We start from the raw sequence: 24,603 nt of genomic DNA on the forward strand, positions 1-24,603 counted from the left end.
GTTCAGAAAAAAATAAAAAAAGAAAGAAAACCCAACAATGGACACCTTCCTGGATTGCTCGGCATTGCCTTTTCAGCGTGGGAAATACACAGTGGCGTGTGAGCGAGTGAACTGGTTGATTTGGGTGTGTAAAAAAAATTAAACATGCTAGTATTTTGTAGTGATGTCGTGAAGCAACGCAGACGCGACGTAGGTTGTCGCCCCACTATGACACACTATACGAGATGATACGATCGAATCTTGCGTCCCGACGCCCGTTGTCGTTTACGAATCCCCAAGACACCCCACGTCAAATGGATCGTACCAAAATCGTGTAATCTGAACCAGGCATTAGAGGTGATAGAGCTGGTGTGGTGACTAGATACGTGATAAGTATGTGCTTTCCATACATAATAAAAAAGTATTTTTGGGGTAGATAATTTGTTTTTTTATCCTATTGTTTACTATTTATTTGCTTGGTCGGTGTTGTTGGGGTGTGGTTTGTTATTTTGCTGCTGTCAGTTGTAAGGACCTTTGAAATTACTGAAATCATTTGGCGAAGTGATATATGGAACTGTATTGTGGTTGAGACCTGCCTGGAACTACTTTAAATATTTGCACACCTTAGAATCAGATTCAAGCATTTAACAGCCTCATAGTATAATACTAGTTAATGTATTATGAATTAACATAAATTAATAATATATATATATATATATATATATATATATATATATATATATATATATATATATATATAAATTAGCACCAACCTACAAGTGTGGCTCAATTTTAGTTCATGATAATACATGGGCTAATGAACTGAGCTTTATTGTAAACCAACATTTAGTTACAATACAATAAAAGCAGAATCATTCTGCACCATAAGTTTCACATAATTAAATGACTGCAGATCCTTCATTACTCACATTTCAAATAATCATCCAGAAGGTATTACTGAGCATAATTGCTTTACTGTATAATAACATAAGACTTCTCACTTAGCCGTGCCTTTAAAAATCTGAACAAAATCAATCTCTGCAATTACGCATTAACTTCAACTGATTTTTCAACAATGTCATGAAAGGGAAAAAACGAAGACAGTTGAAGATTATCAGGTGAAAAATGACTCAAATTTCAGTCTGTTTATCACACAATACATTGCTATTGTCACATAAATTACCTATTATATGCACTTTTGGAGAATAACAATGAGTGCATTATGTAATGTATACATCACTTCACTTTTAAAGGAATCAGCTGCTTTCAATCAGAAATTCATTCCCAATTTCCATTTATTGGTCTAGATTGAGACAGCCGACATCAACAGTCTCTGAATGTTTGTCTCAGTGTGTAATAACTATTCCTTTATTTGAACTGGATTCTCTGACAGTGGATGGAGGTGAGTAGACTTGTTCTCTTCATATTCTCCCCCATCTTGTTTGATGTCCTGTAAGGCCAGCGATTCACTCTGTGTCTGTTCTTTAAGATTTTGCTTTTCCCTGTATGAGTGAAATGTGCAGTACAATGTTATACGAAGTTGTGAAGCTGATTTATTAATGAGACTGATCATTTGAATACCAGGCATTACCTTTTCTCCTCTACATCCTCCACGGTATCAGGCAGAGGAATGTTGAGGGTTTCTGGGAGCAAAAAGGCTATTAAACCAGCAATTACAGCGGATCCCCCGTATATAATGCTAGGCAGAGCCGGCATGATCTCATCCAAGATCAGGACTGCAGGGGCGGCCATGGATCCTATTCTGGACATAGTGGAGACAAAGCCCATGCCAGTCTGCCTGTGGAACAAACATGAGAACTAGAGTAACAATGAAGAGGCTGCCTGAGGCATGCTTTGGTGGTTTGTCGCTCAACAAACACAATGAAATTCAATTTCGGAGTGTTTATTTACACCAAGTGCAAATAGTCCTCCTTGTTGGTAGAAGCTATTTACACTAACTCCACCCACCAATGTCTGGTTGGGCGAGATAAATGTACAAAAAAGCCTGTAATTTATCAGAGGGAGTGGTGTAGGGAGTTAGCCTTCGTACTTCTGCCCAATTTCAGTTCGCTTCTGTACTCAGTCTGAGATGGCGATCTATCTCTCAGTTTTCCTCCGGCCTGAAAACAAGCAGGCCAATTAACGAACAGAGGGCGGGCTGAGAGCCGAGTTTAAGATTGTATTTTAGGTTAGGGGAATCGAAAACGACCGTGGATATGGAGATACGGGATGCAATTCGCTCTGTTGTGGAGAAAGTTACCGGCATTTGCAACTGAAGCCAGAACAAGAAGAGTGTTTGTTAAACATTTTCAATAGAGGTGATGTTGTAGCCTAGCCTGACTTCGTCATACTCATATTCAAGAAAGAATCTGAAAGAGTCTGAAACTCCTTCATTGGGCTTTGATTATGAGGCGTGTCGTAACCGAACCAGGACAAAAAACACCTCTGCACTCAATTGGATAGTCGGTAGACCTACCAAACAATCAGAGCAACGCATAAGTCAACTCCTTTGCATATCGCAGTTTTCAAATACAGAACGTAGCCTAACTTTATTTATTTTAGAAGTTAAATAACGAGTGTTACTTCTTTTACGTACTTCTCCATGAGTGCCACCAAAGGAGAAACCACAACGACCACAGGCTTTTCATTACGTCCCATCTTCTTAGCGACCGTCAGAGCCAGCTGATAAGTTACACTTTTCCCGAATCATGTAGGAAGGACGACAAAAATATCTTTCCGATCGACAAATGCCTTGATTGCAGTTTTCTGTTTGTCTATTAAAATTAATGCGCTGTCGATTTATTTTACAACAGAATCTATACATCTCAATTCTCCAGCTGCAGTCATCTCTGACAAGCGCTCTTTGATAACGTGATGATTACGTCCCTGCAGATCGCCTGTCCATCATCGTATAAAGCCCGCCCTGGCAATTTGATTGGCCCGTTCATTTCTTGCCTGATCATAATTACTCCTCAATGGATCGAGTCCAGACCGAACTTCCCGACCAAAAAATATTGTGGGCGGAGTTCGGGCTGGCATCCAGGCTAGTTGTAGCCCTACTCCCGACAGGTTTTGGGAAAAGTTTAATTTATCAACTATTACTAATCGTCAGCGAGAAACTGGGCAGGCCAAAGGCCGGCAAGGCGATAGTTGTGATTGTGTCCTCTCCTTGGTTGCACTCATGGAGGATCAAATCAAAATGACATCATGAGTTTTGCGTAAACAAATGTCACAGGTCGAGGGGAGGAACGCTCGGGTGACCAACCACCCCCCCTCTAACTGAGTCACCACCGTGAGGAGCCGACACCACAGGCACACAACAGAGGACCCGGAGACAGAGACAAGTTTCAAAGGAGTAACAATCTTTATTCAACCAAGGGTTTCTCACAGTTAAAGAAAACTCTCGTCGATGTACGATGATGGATCAGTGGATTAAAAGCTTACTTCTCCCCAGCGGTGCTGCAGACTTCCAGACCCAAGAGTAAGTATGTCAGGTAAGGATTCTTCACGGTACAGAATACTCTCGTTGGTGCACGATAATAAAGCAGTGGATTAAAAGCTTACTCTTCCCCCCAGCGGTGCTGCAGACTTCCAGACTCAGACAGTAAGTATGGCGGGTAAGGATTCTTCACAGTACAGAGTACTCTCGTTGGTGTACGATAATAAAGCAGTGGATTAAAAGCTTACTTTTCCCCCAGCGGTGCTGCAGACTTCCAGACTCAGACAGTAGTATGGCAGGTAAGGATTCTTCACAGTACAGAGTACTCTCGTTGGTGCACGATAATAAAGCAGTGGATTAAAAGCTTACTTTTCCCCCCAGCGGTGCTGCAGACTTCCAGACTCAGACAGTAAGTATGGCAGGTAAGGATTCTTCACAGTACAGGGTACTCTCGTGGGTGCACGGTAATGAAGCAGTGGATTAAACGATCACTTTATCAGCGTTGCTGTATACTTCTGGGCTCAAACAGTAAGTAGAACAGGTGAGGATATTCACAGTACACAGTACTCTCCCTTCAGTTCACAATAGGGAGACAGTGTGTCATAAGGTTACTTTACCAGTGGTGCTGTATGCTTCTGGGCTCAAACAGCAAGTAGAACAGGTGTGGATCTTCACAGTACAAAGTACTCTCTCCTCAGTTCACGGTAGGGCGACAGTGGGTTAAACGATTACCTTATCAGCGTTGCTGTATACTTCTGGGCTCAAACAGTAAGTAGAACAGGTGAGGATAGTCACAGTACACAGTACTCTCTCTTCAGTTCACTGTATCACTCTGGTCTTCTGACGGGGGCAGATATAATAACCTTCCACGAACGTGTAAGCATGGATGGGGGCCACTTCTCAACAAAGACACAGCACACTTGTGTTCACTTCAATTCCACAGCAATAAATCAATGTGTATCAATAAGGCAAAAGCACTGCAATTCACTCACACGATAGGGTTGGACAGAGGCCCCACTCCGGCCGTTGCGCTCGTTTACAGGGTTTTCACTTTTAATTCCTCCTCATCACACTCTGAAACACATAGCTCCTCCAACAGTCAGATCCACATTCACTGTATCCTCTTCAAGTGGTTCAAATGTTCATAAGATGAAAACAATTCACTTATCTTTCCTCTCTCCTTCCACAGCACAGATCCAGCCCTAGCTCGGCCCAGCAGTCTTCCCACAAACGATCAATCTGACCCAGCAAACTCGAATGGGCGATCTCCACACTCCAACGATTTTTCCAAGGAAGCCTGTATCCAGCACTGCCCAGAGTCAACCCTTTGGAATCTTGACACACTGTACACCCACCAACCGCGCTGCAAACACTCTCTAAATGCTCCTTTTATATTGTGGCTTATGAAACAGGAAGCCTGTGTGAGCGCCGCTCCTCTCTCTCTCACACCTGCAATGCATTAGCGCTAATCAGTACGGGCATGTTTCCATCACACCCGGAACCGTAGTGGAGTGTTGCACCCAATACGTTCCCCTAGGAAACTCAGGACTCTCAAGAAGGTTCCGTTACTGAGCGATTTTGTCACCCGTGACACAATCTCGTGACTCTTTCAAGTCAAGTGGCGTGTGTTGTCTATACGCATTTTGAGCTATCCGCGTGTATATGTCTACGCCGTTAAATGTCCGAGTGATTCTGCGTGTATGTACACGCCGTTACACCTCCAAGCGAAACGAAGCAAAATGTAGATTTGGCGGCAATGAGGTGGAGTTTATAGGCTTCATGATGGACTGTGAGCGATGATTTTTTTGTCAGGCGTTCAAGTTAGCGGCCAGTTTGTTTCATTTTCCGGAGTGCAGGTGTGTACCAGGGTGACGAGTTGTTAAAAGTGACAGTTTTTGTTTTGAGGGGGTCAGAGTGTTAAGGGAGGTACACAAAGCGGAGTAGATGTGGTTTGCGATATCATCAGGTGAGGTGAGGGCTGAGTCCAGGTGGAGAGCAGATCTGTGAGATGATGATGATCAATAGATTTAAGGTTGCGGAAGGTGATTTCTCTGAGGAGGAATCTTTCTCCATTTTTATATGGCATTTAGTTGTTTAATTATTAAAACAAATTAACCATTGACATCTAAAACTGAAAATCAAATTATGGTCTTCAAAGTATGGGTTTTCACATTTTTATTTATGACAATTATTTTTTTTTTTAAATCACAACCAATTTGTATGATTTACAATATCTAAAACTGACACACCAACCTCCTGCACGAGTACACAAAGGGGCTCAAAATCATCACAAGAATCAGTAAATTTACAGTTGGGAATATGAGCGACTGACAAGACTCCTGAGCGGATCTTCAACCATAGTTTAGCAGCCAGGACTGGACTACTGCAACTCACTACTCCTTGGCATCAGCTCAAACTACATGAAAAGACTCCAACTGGTTCAGAATGCACCTGCCCAACTCATCACCCTCTCCAAATCCTGGCACCACATCACTCCAGTCCTAAAACAACTACACTGGCGTCCCGTTCCCACCAGATCACATACAAAATCCTGGTCCTTACCTACAAAGCCATCCACCACTTGGCTCCCTCATACCTCACTGACCTCCTCTTCCCCTACCAACCCGAACAGTCCCTCAGATCCACCTCAGCCGATCTCTTCTGCATCCACAAGTCCAAGCTCCACAGTTTTGGTGCTTCCAGGCTCTGGATCCGTAGCCCCACGCCCCTCCCATCTCTCTATGTGTTGTTTTTTGCTTATTCACCTGCCCCGTAAAGAGACTCTGAGTTCGAGAAAAGCGCAATATAAATTCAGTTTATTCAATTGAACCATTTGGCACCGAATGAAGTCTATTATATGGAGAAAAATCCTGAAATGTTTTCATCAAAAACCTTAATTTCTTTTCGACTGAAGAAAAAAAGACGTGGACATCTTGGATGACATGGGGGTGAGTAAATTATCAGTAAATTAAATTAAATTATAGTAAATTATAAAAACTAAACAAACAAACGAACGTGGCAGAAAACCTCTTTGATAAAAAATTATTTGAAGTGTAATTTGATTGTTTAGTTTCCATCGCATCCCATTAGACTTCATGAGGAGGGCAGGTTCATGACATGTACTGGGACCAACCACCAGGGGGCGATCGAGACACTTTGGTTTTACTTTTCAGGACTTGTGCTTGTTTGTAAACCAAGACGATTTTACTATACTGTGTCACTTATATTTAGGACTATAACATCCATACTGTACAACACTAACATGACACTGAATGAATAGCCTAATATATTCATATGCAATGCTATAATGTTGTGCAAGATTCCATGTTACTTTATTTGTACGTACTGTAGTTGCAATTAGCTTAATGGTTTAAACAAAACTATAACATTTGGATGCTTCAGACCTGATGACAGTAGGGTAAAGCTCTCCAGTAAATAGGTAGACACAAGTAAAGGACGATGACGTGAAGCCCTTCCCAAGAACGGCAAGCACTGTCCTTGTGAACTGCATATCTGCAATGACAAACAGCTTCATTAGCCGTCAGTACAAGATTAGACACACCTGTGTGTGATATTCTAGCTTGTGTTATCACATGACATAAGACATTTAACAAAACTTTTTGCCAAATCTTGTTTCTTGAGAACTAATAAAAATGGACTTGATTTTTTCTGGATTTGCACTTTCTGAATTTTTGCACAATATGTAGGGGTTTTTTTGGCCACAAGAGGGCGTAGTTTCCAACAATAACAAAGGCGCAGGACTTGCTGTCAAGCTGATGGATCTAATAATGTTTATGGATGAGTGCAAACATTCATGTTTTTAACATTACAGTGGTATGAAGCAGCCGGTTGTGATTGCTAAAGAGAGTCCTGTGGATATAAAGGAATAAGGACATTTAATTCTACCGAACTCCCCGCAACTGTTGGATTACTCACACAGGTCAGTTTATTAGACGAATTAAACTTATGAGGTAACGCAGCTCTGCTTCACTTGCTCTACGTTACACTATGACAATAAACAGCATTTACTGTGTGTTGAAAGTTATAATGTTATACTAAGTGTTAGTTTGTTTGCTATACAAAACTAGCATCCTCATTTTAGTTCTCCTCGTTTGTCCCAAAGTATGGTCTGTTTGAAAGAAACAAGAACTTTGTGCCGCTACATTACGCAGTACACAGTTGTCCACGTCTGTCGCCATGGTTACGTCATGGCTATGGCAGTTTGAAAGGAAACCGAGGATAGTGCGGAAATTGCGTCATTGACAGGCGACATTTTTTCCAGGACGGCCACTTAATTAAAATTGGATTATCTCTGAAACAGACTTTTGGAAAACTGTAAGTACACAACTGCAGGAAATATATCACACTGTGCAATAGATTTTTGGATATTTTATTACACAATTCTTGCTCAGGATTACTTGAATCCAACTATGTCTGAGCAGGATTGGAACTGAAGCCAGTAGCAAGGTATCCCTCCAGGAGCAGGGTTTATATTAAATTGTATTATTATCATTTATAAAATCTGTCTTCACTTTACGGGATTAGCCGTTTAATTAGGTAAATGATTGTAGCGTATCATAATAGAATAAAGCTATTGTCTTACCTTTAGGAACAAAAATGTTGGCAAATATTACAGATGCTGACACAAGGAGACACAAGCCTTGGGTCAAACGTCGGCCCAGAAAGCTCAACATAAGAAGAGCAACCAGTTTAGCGGGAAAATCTACCGCCCCAAAGATGATCTGCATTAGATATATGTTCACCCCAAACTTCTGCAGGTCCATGGCCAGTCCATAATATGCAAAGCTAGTTGAAAACCTGTTAGGAATTACAGTAGTCATGTTTATTATTGATTTTTATACACTTATATCTATGTGTTTAAATGTATACATAAAAGAAGAGGCGTAACCACCATCCAGATTTCTTGCATACAGACATTGAAACATTGACATGATAAAATTGATTCTTACCAGACGATCATAAGGCACATGGATATCTTCCTCATGTTTGGTGTTCTCAGGAGATCAAGTGCAGTATACACTTTCTTACTAGACTGAACTTCTTTTTGCATGTGTGTCTCCAGCACCTAAACATCAGCATACATGAAACACATACACTGCTGTTCAAAAGTTTGGGTTCATAAGGATGTATTAAATTGAACAAAAGTGACAGTAAATACGCACATTGTTATGACTATTATAATAAATAAATATGAACTTTATATTCATCAAAGAATCCTGAAAAAAAAAAAGAATTCTAAACAGGACAACCTTTTTCAACTGAAATAATAATAGAAAACAGTAAAAGCACCAAATCAGCATATTAGAATGATTTATAGATTATTTTTGACCCTCAAGACTGGAGTAATGATGACTCGTGAAAATTTAGCACATGAATACCGGTAAATATAATTTAAAAAACAACCCTACACTTTCGATAAGTATAGTGTTTAACTATGACGGATATGAAAAGCTGATGTGAAACCTCTAACGTGATCTTTTCTGCCTTCTCGGGCTTGCCGTTGATTTTAGCTACGTGGTGGAGATTCTTCAGTGCCTCCTCAGAACGGCCATTCAGCACCAGCCAGCGAGCAGATTCAGAGAACCACCTTTGACATGGAGACATTTCTTTCAGTTAGTTAATGCATGCTACATTATTTTTACTGTGTGCAGAATATCTATAGTTCTAATAAGTCTACACACATTTTAAACATACTGGTGACCTTTTCAGAATCATATTCAGAATCAACACAATCACATTGTCATTTTCTGTACAGGATGAAAAAATGAAAAATTTAAAGATGACCTCTATACTTAGCATTGCAATTAGGCCAGTGGTTTTCAAACCTCGTCGACTGGATTTTTGTGAGAGAAAGTGCCAGACTATAATTTTAAATGTAAGCATTGGGTTTCAATTTACCTTGAATATCTAACATTACAAATATATAACAACAACTTTAAAGGGACACTCCACCCATTTGCATTAAGATTTTCATTGTTAGAAATCCAGTCATACTATTGAACGGTCGTGCCACACTCTCTCATTTTCCCCTGAGACGAGAGAAATCCGCTATTTACCTTTTTCACTTCCTCCTATCATCATTTGGTAACACTTTATTTCGATAGTCCACTTTAGACATTCTACTAACTATAAGTAACTTTTCAACTACATGTCAACTAACTGTCATTAGAGTATTAGTAGACTGTCAGCTTAATATCTGCTAACACTTTAATTTTGTTGGTCCCCCAACAGACATTCAACTGACTATAAGTAACTTGGCGACTACAAGTAAACTTATTCTCCTTACCCAAAGCCTAACACCTAACCATAACCTAACAGTCTACTGACAGTCTACTATAATATGCTAATACTCTAATGAGAGTTAGTTGACATGTAGTTGAAAAGTTACTTATAATTAGTAGAACATCTAAAGTGACTATCGAAATAAAGTGTAACCCATCATTTTACCTCATTGTAGGAGGAAGAGTTCAAGGGGGGATTTCTGTAAAGACTACAAGCACTAGTTCCCACCCTTTAAAACCCGCCCGTAGGGGGTTGGGCCTATTGTGCTGACAGACCAATCACAGATCACTGGCAGTGCGATTGATATCACCGGCAGAAACTTTTTGAAAATAAGGACGAAGGTACTGAATACGCAGACGGATGCATTGTGGATAGAGTTGGGTACCGAAACGCGATGCCAATAGGGAACCGGTTCCAACGTTAACGGTAATAACCAGACCGAATAAGAACGAAAATTTCGGTGCCTGAGTCTCTGTGTCATGAGGCGCACACACGCAAAGACTCTCGCTCTCTCCCTCTTCCTCGTGTGCGCACTATACGGTTTGGACTCTTGCTCACTCACTCGAGATTTGAACTAATTTGCAGGCCGTTATCAATATGCGGGAGACTCCTGGATCGTCTGATAGGGGATTAATGAAGACGCCGAAGACAAAACGCTCCAAGTTTCGGCTGCATTTTACATGTAAAATTACGCGTCAGAGTAAGTGTGCCGATTGTCTGAAGCCCATATAGAATCACGCCAATCCATTGTTCGGATGGCACGGACGCCACCTCGACGCTTTTACGTCGTCATATTATATTAGCACGCATTATTGGATTTCTTTGTGCGAAATGATTTCCAGGCGGTAGCGTAGAGTGGAGCTCAACTCTAGTGTCCATTGATGGGCGGAGTAGTGGGAGTGGCCTGCGGAGCTGAGCATTGCAATGCATTATGGGGATTCGTTTCATGTTGTCTACACCCTCTATCCAGACTAGGACATCAGAGTGACCCTCCTGTGGTCACAGAGGAAACTGTTGTCTCTCAGAGCAATGCATGTCCCCGGTGGACCAGAATCAGGGGGCTGATCACTCTGCCCAAGTAGCAGTGCTTCGCCTTCTGAGAATATAGTTCCCAGTGTTGTAGTACTCGAGACTCGGACTCGTCTCGGACTCGGTCTCGAGACCATATTTTAATGGTCTTGGTCTTGTCATGGACTCGTGTCCATTTGGACTCGGAATTGACTCGTACTCGAACATTTTTTTTTTTTTAGGACTCGGACTTATTCCCGAGTCCACTCGAGTTCAATTCAAAATATTTTTCATGATTATTAATGTATGTTAATAAAATATTTCTTTAAATTGATTGACACGCCCAGTGATTGGTGATTTTCTAGTGCGCAACTGCGCATGACAAATTGTAATAAAATTACTTTTAACACCACCTACTATGTGGCCTTTTTACCCTAAACTGATCATATTTTTTAAACTCTAAGTAAATTCAGTAAAAAAAAAAAAAAAAAAGGATTTCTCTAAGTAAATACAAGTAAATTAGGTAATCAACCCTCACTGGTCTCGGTCTCGACTCGGACTCGACCGTCTCTGGTCTCGGACTCGACTCTCTATGGACTCGACTCTCTATGGACTTGGTCTTGACTCGGACTCGACTCTCTCTGGTCTCGGTGTCAACTCGGACTCGAGTGAGGTGGTCTTGACTACAACACTGATAGTTCCCAGTATGAATATGGTTAAAAGATGCCTGTGTCTTATATGACCTTGTTATTTGTACACAATGTGACTATACAAATCACAACATATAAATAGCAAAATGTTGGCGTTATTTTGTCACTTATTGGGAATAGTATGCTAGGAGCCATTTACTTCTAGTCTTTGCTAAGCTAGGCTAAAAGTGGGTGCGTCAGACAGAGTTATGGAGATGAAAAGGGTACAGTATGTATGGACTTACAGTACATACCCTTATGTAACTCCGGGGGATACGGTGAATAAGCTAGAGTCCCAAAAAGTCGGCGTGTTCCTTCAGCCCATTCTCACTCCCAAGGCGTCACGTAACTGACGCCTTGGGAAGCATTTGACCATGCTTTAATATCTGACGCTTTAGGCGCCCTTTAGCGTCAGTTAGATGACGCCCTAGGATCGCGTGTACCCTACCCCCACCCCATACCTAAACCTAACCGCGTCCTCTAACTGACGCTTTCCTTTAGCGTCAATTACATGACGCCGTAGGATCGCGTCATGTAAGTGACGCTAAAGGGCGCCTAAAACGTCAAATATTGAAGCATGGTCAAAGGTGACGCCTTGGGGTGAGAATGTGTTGGTTCCTTTAAGAGAATAGGACATCTCCAGACACTCTCCACATCTCTACAGTGCCTGGAGTTTGCTCCGGGAAAAATTAAGGCCATCTTGCACCTCAGACCAGGCCTAGGGTGCCTTCCAATGTGGTGAGGTCTATGGTTTTGCAGGTTTTTCAGACTCCACCTCATGTGATGGCGGAAGATGTGAGATGAGGGAGGAAGTGGAGGAAGTCGGAACAGTAACTGGTGTGTTTCGGGTCACATAAGAAGGGGTTCCCCACTTCTAAACAGACCGTCAGCAACTGGATAGTTCAGGCTATTTCCCTGGCCTATCAGGTGTACAGTTTGCCTTCACCTTTGGTCGTGAGGGCTCACTCAACTGGAGGCATGGAGTCCTCTAGAGCCCACCTTTCAGAGGGCATCTATCCATCTATCCTGTGCCCCTCTTCACATTCATGAGATTTTATAGTCTGGACCTACCCTTAACACCCAGTTGTAGTGCCTGAGACAGCTTCACACTATGACAGACAGGCTTCATTGTGGCATAGAGGGCATTTCGCTCCCCATAGTATTGTCATTGACACAGTGCGAGTTCCCTCGAAAGGAAACGTCTTGAGTTAGGACTGTAATCTCAATCTCAAATCTCTCTCAAAAAAACCTTTTCAGTTTGTACAAACACTGCTTGTCAGCAGTTGTACATGTGACCATTCAGTGCCCTGAGACACCTGTACACATGGTTGAGGCGAACTATGGGTCAGGAAAGACTTCACAACCTCGAGGTTATTTCAATTGAAAAGGAATCTGTTAACTCAATTAGCCTTTCTGCTGATTCATGGTGTCAAATGATGTTGAAAAGATCAAATGAGTTGAATGCACATGAATGGCACCACAATGTCATAAATTACGAGTAAGAAACACAGATTTATACCCTACATTTTCAGAATTGGTGTGTGCCTGCGACAGTAAATTTGTTGAAATTTGTTTATTGATTTTTAACATTCAACATGCAAAAAAAAGTAATATCATTTTGCAGAAATGTCAGAAAATGCAGACATTTTTTCAGTGAGCATAGGTTGTTCTAATAATTCCAGTTAGTCACAAAGTTATTCAGAACCAAAAAGTTATTTGAATAATCTCTTACCAGCTGTACAAAAAGAAGATGAAGAAAGGGAGACAGACGGCCACTTGTATTTTACGCCAGTCTTTCAAACTGTATGCAATTCCAGCTAGAAGCATCTGACCAAATGTGAAGAAGAAAGATGATAAGGTGCCCACCAGAGTTCGAGTCTTAGTGGGAATCCACTCCACCTCTGAGAACACAAAAATTTAAAGTCAAGTCGAGTAACATTTACTTATTTACTTATCCTTGAATCTGATTGGTCAATAGCTGTGCTTTATTCATGATAAAACACGGCTATGACCGCTTCACCCAACGGTTCTGTGTATCATTGTGCAACACTGCTATTTTTTTTTTTTACTTTAACAGTTTTATTGTGGGGTAACCTTTTTATAAAAGCAATAAGGTACTCAAGGCAAGTGCTGTATCGTGAATAAGTAACGGACGTGCCTAACAACGCCCTTCAGCCGTTACTTATTCATGATAGTACAGCACAGCCTCTCGTACCTTATTGCTTACTTTTACAATATATACAAACATTTTGAGTCAAGTCACATTTATTTATATACAGCTTTATACAATATGTAATTTTTAAAAGTAGCTTCACTGCTCAATTCAGTTTTATTTTCATCCAATAGTGGCAGTGCAGTCAGCTCAATGTTGATATTAAGGAACGCTCGCGGGTGAAAGCGTAAAAATATTTTATCGGATGTGCCTTTCGTTTACACGGCGACGGCATTTTTGGGGCTTAAAAACGCAAAAAAGTGAAACCACCCTCCAGAGTGGAAATCTTAAAAACGCTCCACCGCCGCGTTCCTGTGTAAACGGTAAAAACGCAAATACTGCTTGACAGTGAAGGTTGTACGCAGACGCGTTGTCTTGGTGTTGTTGTAGTATGCACTCCTAGCCACCTGAAGTGCACACTACATTGAATTTCACATACTTTTGCGTCACCATTTGCACACGGATTTCCCACACAAAACGCTCGTCTAAACGCAGAATAAAAAGTGATGACGCAACGCCACTTTTGCGTTTTCTCTTCAGAATCGTTTCCGTGTAAACATAGCCTAAATGTCTATTAACCCAGCAGTTTTCAATCCTGATCTTGGGGACACACACTCTACCCGTTTTCTATCTGACACACTCAGTTCAGTCCATGGAGCTCCCGACTAATCAGCTGATGATCTGATTCAGGTGTGTTAAATAGGGGATATATGTAAAGTGTGCAAAGCGGTAGGTCAACAGGACCAGGACTGAAAACATCTCAGGTTACGCATTTAACACCCTTCCCTGAGAAGGAAAGGAGATGCTACATCACAGTGTTGATGCTATGGGAACACCTCCAGCATGGCCGATGTCTAAGGCATGCGTGGAAACGCCAGTTCTATTGGTTAAAAGAGATCCGATGATGTAGACATGTAGACACAGCATCTAGGTCCATTCTTAGGGAACCGAGTTACATATGTAGCCTGAGATAAGGGAATTCAATGCTGTGTCCTGGTGTTGACGTTATGGGAAAAATGAATACCAACACCATTAAACTAATTTAATTCCGTATCTAAACAACATCTGCATTAAATCTACTACATCAGGTAGACAAAAATTATGTATTTTCTCATATAACACAAGAAATTAAAGCAAGCAATCAGCATTAGGCATGAGTTGATGCATTTGAGGAAAAAGAAACGCAGCCCAACATGGTAAAAATTTAAAAAGAATGAGAAGGTGCATCTGTGGCTTAGTGTGTGCAGGTGGGAACCAGGAGGGATGCTGGGAAATGTAGTTCTGTGGCGACTGGACTAGTGACTAAGGATTGTGACTGTACTCCCCCCTCCCGGAACTGGGGAGGAAGAAGCCAGGACAGAATGAGCAAGAGTATTATCCAGAGACGAAGATCCATGATGCTGGGTGGAAGTTAAAGACTCCCAAGAGTGGAGCTGAAGACCTCCAAGGTGGAGGAGTAACTAAGTTCGGGAGGAGCACGTATACAGATAATTAACTCGAGTGGACAGCACTCAGGAATCAATGATAAGAGGGAAGAGAAGATGATAACATTGGCAGTTTGCAGCATCCGCCCTCCATGTAAGTGTGAACTCGTGAAGCTGTGAATTATCATTGTACGGTGCGGACTGGTGAAAACTAGAGGACTTGAGACTGAAGATGATCAAAGCGTTTGGAAGCAGCTGCTTATCAGTGGTTACCGAACTGAGACGAAATAGTCTTGACTATTGGACCCACAGTGGGCCATTGCCTTTTGTTTCCACACCCACATCACAAATGACAACATAAGTATTTTTCCACCTGTTACATCAAATATTATTCACCCGTTGGGTACCCTCGGCCAAGATTGACAGAAGAATCAACATAAGCATGCTTTAGTTGTGAAGCAGCCCGGGGAACTTCCAATTTTCAGGCAGAGAAATATGGACCCTTTTGTCTTGATCAATTGTGACACACCAATCCGTAAATTGGGACATAATATTCAGCTAGAATTGGACACATCTCTCAATACCCAAACAACATTTACATCCAAGAACCCCCAGAAAGGAAGTATATCTCTTTCAGGAGATCAGTATGAGACACTTGCAGAACTGTAACGTTTGCAATGCAGCGTAGCTACACACCCAATATTACAGCAATTATGAATAAATGAAATGAATAAAAAGAAGTGTGCGGAAACAATGAACATATCACATATCTAACTCCTCTGAGTCAGATGCCTATTCAACATTTAATGTTGAAAGCTTTCCCATAGCATCAACACCATGACGCTGCACCAAGTTCCATTGATTTACCTTTATATATTTTTTTGTAAAATAGCATATGCATTTAAACATTTAAGTAATTGCCTTATTTCATTGAGAGATTCTTTTTATTGTATTTTAACCGTCTTTGTAAATCATTTTTGGGTAACACTTTACAATACAGGTGCACTAATGTGCATTAATTCATCCTTAACTAATGCACAGATAATCATGAGTTAATGTATAACTAATGAAGAACTAATGATTACTGCATCAGGAACTAATAAAGAGTCTATATGATTAATAGATTAAGTAATACATGAATTGCTATTAATTCAATGTGTCATTGTGTATTAATTCCTTAATAACATATTTTCTTAACTAATAGTGTAAATTAATGTGTTCATTATCACAATTAGTCAAATCTATGCACTTCAACTTCCAGTTGTCTGCTTTAATTAATCATTAGCTAATGATTTGCAAAGGTATCATTATGTTATGACTTTACTTGATGGGGCACATCATTATTAACTAGTCATTACGTAATTGTACTAATTTGCCCATGAATTTGCACTAACAATGAAGTAATTAATCATCTATTAATGCATATTAGTGTACCTGTCATATTATCTGGAAGTTGAAATACAAGGCTTTGGCTCATTCTGGTAATTAACACTATTAGTTAAAAAATTAGTTATTATGGAATTAATCCACAATTACATACATGTATGAACTAATACATTAACCTTACAGACTCTTAATTAGTTCCTAATGTGGTAATCATTAATGAATAGCTTAAATAATCATTAGTTACACATTAATTCAGTATTATCTGTGCATTAGTTAGCTTATTAGTGCACCCGTATTGTAAAGTGTCACCCATTTTTGTATAATGTATGCTGGATGACAGTGAAGAGAGACACTCACTGAGCGAGACGCCGTTGAGAATGACTCCGGACACAGACATTCCTGTCAGGAACCTGAGGATGCAGTACACCACGTACGACGGAGAGAGAGCTGTGAATGTGCCTAAGACAGCGAGCTGAAAATATGACCAAATCAGAATAGCCTTTCGCCCAAACCTACACGAGAATATAAACACACAATAAAGAGTTGAATCTGAAATCTCCTTCATCAGTTTAAAATGGTTCTGTGGAGTTTTTTGTAATCCATAAAGACTTGCAGACTTGTCTCATGGGATCTGTACATTTTAAAATAAATTTCTAGTCAATAAGTTAATTGTTAAAAATATTTAATTTAGTTCTATATCAAAATTTCTGTGATAGTGGGAAATTGTTGTATACCGATCTGTTTTCTATCAACTGTTTAATCAGAACTATCGATTTGCATCAGTTTTTTTTATCAGTTCTTTTCTATCTAACTGGGCAAATGAGTTTGAAAAAAGAACATTTGAAGAAAATCTGACCGTGTACACAGAAAGATATAGATGCTTTACCTGTCTGATAACCCTCCGAATATAATGGCACCTGCCAGTACTCCTCCCATGTAAATGGTCTGGCTCATCTGTTTGAGTGGACGAAGTGTACAAACTAAATCCCACTGTGACAAATGAGAGAAAAGAGTTACTGCAAAACATTGCACATGCATTACTCTTCGTGCTTGACAAAAATGGTGGTCCTGACTCCGTCACTTGATTCCTATGGAGCATCGAGTGTGTAACTAATTTTGTTGACTAAATGATGATCTAGATATTCCCTTCACAATTGCTGGGAACGCAAATAACTTGCGAGGGAATGCAAAAGATTAAACAAAAAAAATTCTCCCATCCTATTTTTTTTTCCACCACCATGTCTCTTTAGGGGCTCCGTACTTTTTGACTAAGAGAGAGCCCTAACAGACACTGTTAAGTGAAGCTATGTGAACACTGCATGAACGGAGCCACACGGTGTGGTTATTGAATCTTAAAACACAACATTTGGCGAACGAGGATGTCTGAACTCGTCTTACCACCACCGCCACCTTTCCTACCTGTTCCCGGCGATCCAGCTGTTCCTTGGGATCGATGAGTGACATTGTTTGAGGATCATTTGCTAGCTTTGGGACACTTTGGGACCTAGCAGAGGCGAGGAAGTGTGTGCTCCTGCGCCATTGTCTTGGGCAGGAGGGACAGTGAATTTTCGCCACGCTCACCTTATCGGATGATAAGTACCTCACAGCCACGGTCTCCTTGAAGGCCCACTTCAGCTCTAGAAGAAGCCAGCGGATATATCGCTTTGAATTTTGTCAGAGAACGCAAAAGCCGGGTGAGACCATTGTCCACTATGTATCAGCATCACGTGAGCTGGCTAGACTTGATTTGGGGATTTGGAGGATGGACTTATAGTTGACCAGTTAATAGAGAAAACGTCATGTAACCAATTGAGGGAGATATTTTTACTAGAGCCAGACTCCACGACACTAGCGGACCCTTCAGCAATTGAAAAGCAGTTGGAAACGGCCCTAATGGAGGCGCGCAAGTTCAGCCACGCTGTGCACGAGCCTGTGACATCATCATCACCACCATCAGTTCAGCACACTGAGACTGCAGAGGCAGCTGACTGGGTGAGTGACCATTTAGATGTAATGAGAGTGGACAGGGGGTCCAGGGAGAGTGGGCGCAAGAGCTGTAGCAACTGTGGCTCCACTAAACATACAAAGAGAGATCAGTCATGCCCTGCCCTGGGGAAACGTTATTGTAACTGCAACAAGTTGAACCATTTTGCATGCTGCTGCCGCTCTTCCCCTGCTTGCCATGATACTGCGGCTGTCCCCATAAACACTGTACAGACCTCACAGCCTTCGTTCAAGCTCTGCACATGCCGTGTGGGCACAGCTCTCATTCCACTCCTCATGGACACAGGCGAAAGTGTCAATTCTGAACAAATACACATATGACCATTTTTTCAGTCACATGCTTCTGGAAGCACCGGCTAAACCCTTGTTAGGCTATGGCCATTTTCCCACCTCCATTCTGGATGTGGCCAGCTTGCCCGTCAGGTATGATCAACAATGTGCGCCTGCCACCAAGTTCTGCATCACCCGGAAGGGAGCTAACATTATGGGCCTAGACTTGTTTCTTGCGCTGGGTTTTACTGTGAGTGATGCTAGGGGCCTGATGCATGTCCTGCAGGTTGCAGCCTCCTGGCCTGACCGCTAGCCACAACTGTTCAACGGGATGGTTTTGTACACCATCCCACTGTGGATGTGTCAGTTTGCCCTGTTATCCAGCTCCTACGGTGCATTCCCCTGGCCCTCCGTGACGCGGTGTAGGCCGAACCGCATTGCCTTGTGGAGGTGCACGTCATAGAGCCCGTCAACGCCAGTAAGATGGACTTACAGAACGGCTACCTCCAGGTCCCTGTGGCACCGGCCAGCATGGATCTTACAGCGTTTGTCACGCACATGGGGGTTTTCAGGTTTAAACACATGGCATTTGGACTTTCATCAGCCCCGAGCTATTTTCAGAAGATAATGTCACTCATACTGGCTGGTATCCAGGGGGTCTCCATCTACCTGGATGACGTGGTGGTGCATGCGCCCTCCACTGCACTGCATGACGATCACCTGGAGCAGGTATTTCAGCGTTTTGAGCAGGGTCACACTGAAATCTGAGAAATACTTGTTCGGGGTTGAGGAGGTCGAGTTCCTGGTCTTCAGGATCTTGAAGGAGGGTATCGCCCCAATAATGTACCACACTGAGGCCATTCTGTCCCTGCCAGACCCGCGTTCACCATCCAAGCTGTCTTCCTACCTGGGGATGGCCACTTACTACCTCAGACTCATGCCACACTACTCTGACTCTACGCCCCTCACAGATTCAAGAGGGGGTGGAACGCCTGGTGGTTTTCGCCTCAAGGGCAAGTACTCCAGCAGAGCAGAAGTATTCGGTGGGGGAGAGGGAACCCCTGGCCTGACGAACGCTGGCATGTTTACCTATATGGGAGGCCTTTAACCATCCGCACAGACCACCAAGCACTGACGGCACTGCTGGTGACTAAAGGCTTGGGGCACAGGCCCATGAGACTGCTGGGGTGGGCTGACAGGCAGAACCAGTATAACTTCAGTCTGGAGCTTATGCCTGGGCGGGCCAACATGGTAGATGACCTCCTGTCTAAAGCTGTGTCTGTGACGAAGGAGACGAGGTAACACCAGACACAGAGAGCGACGAAGACTGGGTCCACATCCTGCACGGGCCCCTCAGTTCAGTAGTCACTCTGGCGGAGCTGCAGCAGGCCTCAGCTACAGACGAGGCCCTCACAACTCTCCGTAACTTTCGTCCAGGACGGCTGGCCGGACAAAGTGGATGACCAGCTGCTCCCCTATTACCGCTTCCGCAATGAGCACTCCTGCTGGGGGGCAGTGTGTCTGGCCCGTGGCCACCGTGCGGTCATTCCGAAGATTCTCAGGTCCAGAGTGCTACACATGGCACATGAGGGGCACCTGGGGGTGGTCAAGGTGAAGCAGTGCTGCCGTGACACAGTGTGGTGGCCCCACATAGACTCTGATGTTAAGGAGCTGGTGCGTAACTGCGCCTGCTGCCTCCTGAGTGGGAAAACTGGTCAGCCTGCCACAGCCCCTCTCACCCCGACCCCTTGGCCGTCTTCACCCTGGGAACATATTCAGGTTGACCTCTGTGGAGAACTTCACGGGGCACTTGCTCACGCTCGCTACCTGCTGGTTGTGCACGATCTTCATTCAAAATGGCCTGAGGTTTTTCAGCTGAGCTCCATCACTGCACACTCCATCATCGACCGCCCGGACAACCTGTTTGGGCGCTGGGGCCTCCCCATAGTTGTCATAACGGATAACAGGCCCCAATTTGCATCAGCAGAGTTCACTGAGTTTCTAACGATGAGGTCCATCTAATGTGGGGGGGTGGAAAGACTGAATAAAACACTTAAAAATGGAATCCGTGCTTGTCTGGAGGAAGGGGGAAAACCTTCAGCAATGCACTCGACCAAACTCTCCTGACCACCCGGGCATTCCACTACTGGAGTGTCACTTGCATTGCTCATGATTGGGCGTGAACTAAAGCAACCACTGGACTGTTTGAGAGCTGACCTAGCTCCTACACGTGGAAGCTTAGGGCTCCAGAAAGCCAGAGCTCAGGTGAAAGGTTCGCAGGCTTGGATGAAAGCGAGGTTTGATACCATGCACAGAGTGCAAAACCACTCACTTTCTGCAGGGGTTGGTTCAGGGTCAAACACCCCCACCGCCAAAATAAGCTGCAGTCATACTGGTCAGAGAGAAAATGTTATGTCTGAAAACGTGCAGCATGGCCGTGGGAACTAGGGGTGCTGAGGGTGCTGCAGCACCCCCTGGCGACAGCTGTTTCACTACATTGAAATATAATATGACGTGACTTTAAATAACTTTTTGATTTTCAGCATGTTTTTTAAGAACACTTTCTACCTTTATAAAACGACTCTAACGATTATTTCATTTCCATATGTTGTCGAATATAGTTGTATAGAAATGAATAGGCTGGCTGCCTATCATAAGGCAAAAGTCGATCTCGCATAGAGTGAGTGACATGACACTGGTTGAGGTCCAGCATCTCAAAATTGATTTGACACTCATTTTATGCATGTGAAAAAACAAAATATAGATGTCTTGATTAAAGCATTCTTTGGCATTAAGGGCTGTTCACAAAGAACGAGTTTTTCCATTACCCTCTGCTACTGTTCCAATGATTTTCCCTGTGAACGCGCACGCAACTGTTGCGCTCGCGTCTCGCGAACGAAACCTCATTCTCAAAACGCGGCACTCAAGTTAAGTTCAACAAAAATGCACCTCGAGACCTTGCATTCCCCCAAATTCGCCTGTATGTGCTGTAATGGTAGTAATGTAATGGTCTAGTCAGACTCTAGTGGTAGAACATTAGACTAACGTGCAAGAGTTTCTGAGTTCTATTCCACACTCGCATAGTTATTGTTTTCCCCTCATTAAAACCGATTATGTTTATCAGTTGTTGTCAAGCAGGGACATGACAAAATGTTTGAATGCATTTTACTTTGTGGTTTCACCGGTACGAATAGAGATTTCTCCGCAACTGATCAAGCTCCTGTCCGTGTGAAGATGTTCCTTGTGGCAGCGCGAGCCACCCTGCTGAAAAATCCAGCTAAAACCAGCCAAGGCTGGTTGGCTGGTTTTGGCTGGTCTCCCAGCCTGGTTAGTTGGTTTATCAGGCTGGTTTTAGAGGGGTTTTGAACACTTTTTCAGCTGGTCAGGCTGGTCCTAGATGGTCAAGTTGGTAGCCAGGCTGGGTGACCAACTAAAACCAGCTACTTCCAGCTTAAACCAGCTAAGACCAGCCAACCAGCCTAGGCTGGTTTTAGCTGGATTTTTCAGCAGGGAATCAGCACTCAACGAGTCAACGAGTACTTTGATCACTTGATTTAAAAAAACAACACATTTAAGCGTGCTATTTCTCCTCTTATTTAACAAATGAATGCTCTGCTAGACTAGTTAACCGGATGTTTTATTTATTTGTATTGGCACATCCCATAGACTGTAGTACATCCGTGCCGCGAGATGTTTAAAAGTGCTGGGGACAATATCGACCCTTGCAAAAAAAAAAAAAAAGTGGTGGGGAAATTCCCATATAATAATTATTAATAATTATAATAATAATAAAAGGTGTTTCTGTTTCTGTTTTTTTTTTTTTTTTTTGCGTAAAAATATTTCTCAAACGGCAGTGCTCAGTAGATCTGCTCTGGCGCCGACTCTGTCAAGCCACGCCCATTAAGCCCCGCCCCCAGCACGCCCATGATAAAATATGTTCCCACGGCCATGACGTGCAGTGTTGTTTCCTGTTGGACTCTGTTATGTTATGCACTGTGAGTGACAGGTTACGGTGCCTTTGGGTTAGAAAGGTTACGGCAGTGATTTACAGCAAGGGTGAACAAATGTAAGGTTTGCGTCAGTTCAGTAAACGCAGCATGAACGGGGCTACACGGTGTGGTTATTGAGTCCTACACAACAACCCTAGTAATACTTTTCTAAATTTTCTAATTTTATTAACATGTAGATATAATAAGTTGAATTCATGTTCATTTAAGAATGTCTCAGTATTTGGTTTGTTTTTATTTTGCTTACAGCCGTTTGTTGGCTAGCATGGACTAAACCTAGTGATCCATATTATCCAGCGTGATTTGGAAAAAGCATCCAAAGGAGCATCTTGTGCTGCAATATATATACAAAAATTAAATCTGACCAGGCTCCATGTCTGCAGTTTGTACACATTTCTCATTGCCACTAATTTGCATAAAACTAAAACTAGATTTGCAATATTTTGCCTATTTAGAACTTTGCTACTTAAATTGCCATGTAAAGGGACAAATAAAGATTTTACTACTACTACAACTTTCAAAACTTTTCTTTGCTGTCTTTCATCCTAAAACATTTGTACTCCACTACATACATTTTGACCAATAATGTTGAGAAATAGGCCTACATATTTTATGTCAGAGCTAATGAAACAACTTACTTCTGATACTATAGATGAGCTGAATTCAGTCTTGTCATATGTCCAGCCATCAGCACAACTCTCTGTCAGCAGTTCAGTCACATTTCTGTGACTCAGTTTGTCAGTGATTAAATGCCACTGAGTTTCAGTGTACCGAGTGCATTTGGACAGTGTCAGTGATGAATCCAGTGGGATAAACGCGCGCAGGACCGATGAGGTGCTCTCATTCAGGGCAGCCGTTATATTGGGTATGCGACAGTGATGCTCCGGTACACCAGCAGTAAAGTTATTTAGTAAATTCTGGCAAGCCATCAGAAGACCCGGGATGGACAGAAGCATCACATGAATCAGCTGAAAGCGTCCAAACCCGCCAACTTCATCTAGAAGATCCGCAAAGCCCATATTGATCCAAGACTCCTGTGATATTTCTAGATCTCAAGAGTTTTCCTCAGCAGATTGACACAACTCACCACGACTGTACTCTTTACTTTAAATGAAAAATACTCACACAAAAAAAATGCTATTTAAAACTTTGAATGATTAATTTTGGGGTTAATGGTTGCCAAAGGAGTTTCTGATTTCTGAACACAAAGTATTCTTCCAAACACTGAGCTGAAGTGAATGAAAAGTCACCCCCTCCATGACACACGCAGAGTACAATACATTTTAATCTGATTAAAATCCCCTGCACTGGAATTTTCATAAAGAGCTTGTGCAGAACAAGTGACTTTGAGGAAACCCGTTGAGAAAACGAAATAAGTCTCTTTCTTTACTTTTTTTTAATATGAATAAGAAAACAATGGTTTTGTAAAGTGCACTTTAAAAAAAGTTTGTCAAATATAAACTGGTAACTTAAATACTATAAATAAACCAAGTTAACTGGGAATGTTCTCAGAAATTTGGCCAAGGTTTTGACAACGTTCTCTCATTTTCTCTCATCATCTTTGTGTTACAGTTCTTACCTGTCGGTTCTCGTTAACTTTTTATGTTTTCCATTTGTTATTTGGTGATTGATTTTCAAAATAAATTACAGAGGAGCCATAACTTATCAATTTGGAACAAGAATATTTTCATACTCATAAGGCGTGTTCAGACCTTTATTTTAAAATAGCAATGAACATGAGAAATCATGAAAAAAATGTAGAAACCTCAGTTTGTTTTCATGCCAAAAGATAGCATCCATTCAATTATTTTGGAAAAAAATGTCGGAAAAGTTTGAAATATGAAGATATAAAAAACTATAAAGTATAAAAAAAATATAAAGT

The 24,603-nt window shown here is 42.0% G+C and overlaps 1 protein-coding gene across 1 annotated transcript; it reads right to left on the reverse strand.

Moving 5' to 3' along the window:
* Positions 1-789: 789 nt before the first annotated feature.
* On the reverse strand, positions 790-23,945 carry LOC120473636 (solute carrier family 22 member 6-A). The gene is made up of 10 exons (XM_089123542.1): positions 23,360-23,945; positions 17,327-17,430; positions 16,798-16,952; positions 13,151-13,319; positions 8,903-9,026; positions 8,389-8,504; positions 8,022-8,236; positions 6,823-6,931; positions 1,571-1,777; positions 790-1,481 (listed from the first exon to the last, which is right to left on the reverse strand). Exons 1-10 carry the CDS (start codon positions 23,738-23,740, stop codon positions 1,340-1,342), a joined length of 1,722 nt encoding a protein of 573 aa, XP_088979668.1. The 5' UTR covers positions 23,741-23,945; the 3' UTR covers positions 790-1,339.
* Positions 23,946-24,603: the final 658 nt, after the last annotated feature.

This window comes from Pimephales promelas, chromosome 19 (assembly GCF_988280905.1).
Source record: "Pimephales promelas chromosome 19, fPimPro1.hap1.1, whole genome shotgun sequence".
Classification (NCBI taxonomy): domain Eukaryota; kingdom Metazoa; phylum Chordata; class Actinopteri; order Cypriniformes; family Leuciscidae; genus Pimephales; species Pimephales promelas.

Bases quoted from the DNA above. Each gene is read 5' to 3' on its own strand.
- LOC120473636 (XM_089123542.1), bottom strand. From the start codon at position 23,740: ATGGGCTTTGCGGATCTTCTAGATGAAGTTGGCGGGTTTGGACGCTTT. The intron at 9,027-13,150 runs GTAAGAGATTAT...TCCATGTCAAAG, and splicing joins ATCTTCTTTTTGTACAGCTG to GTGGTTCTCTGAATCTGCTC. The intron at 8,505-8,902 runs GTTTCACATCAG...GCTGATGTTTAG, and splicing joins CAGAAAAGATCACGTTAGAG to GTGCTGGAGACACACATGCA.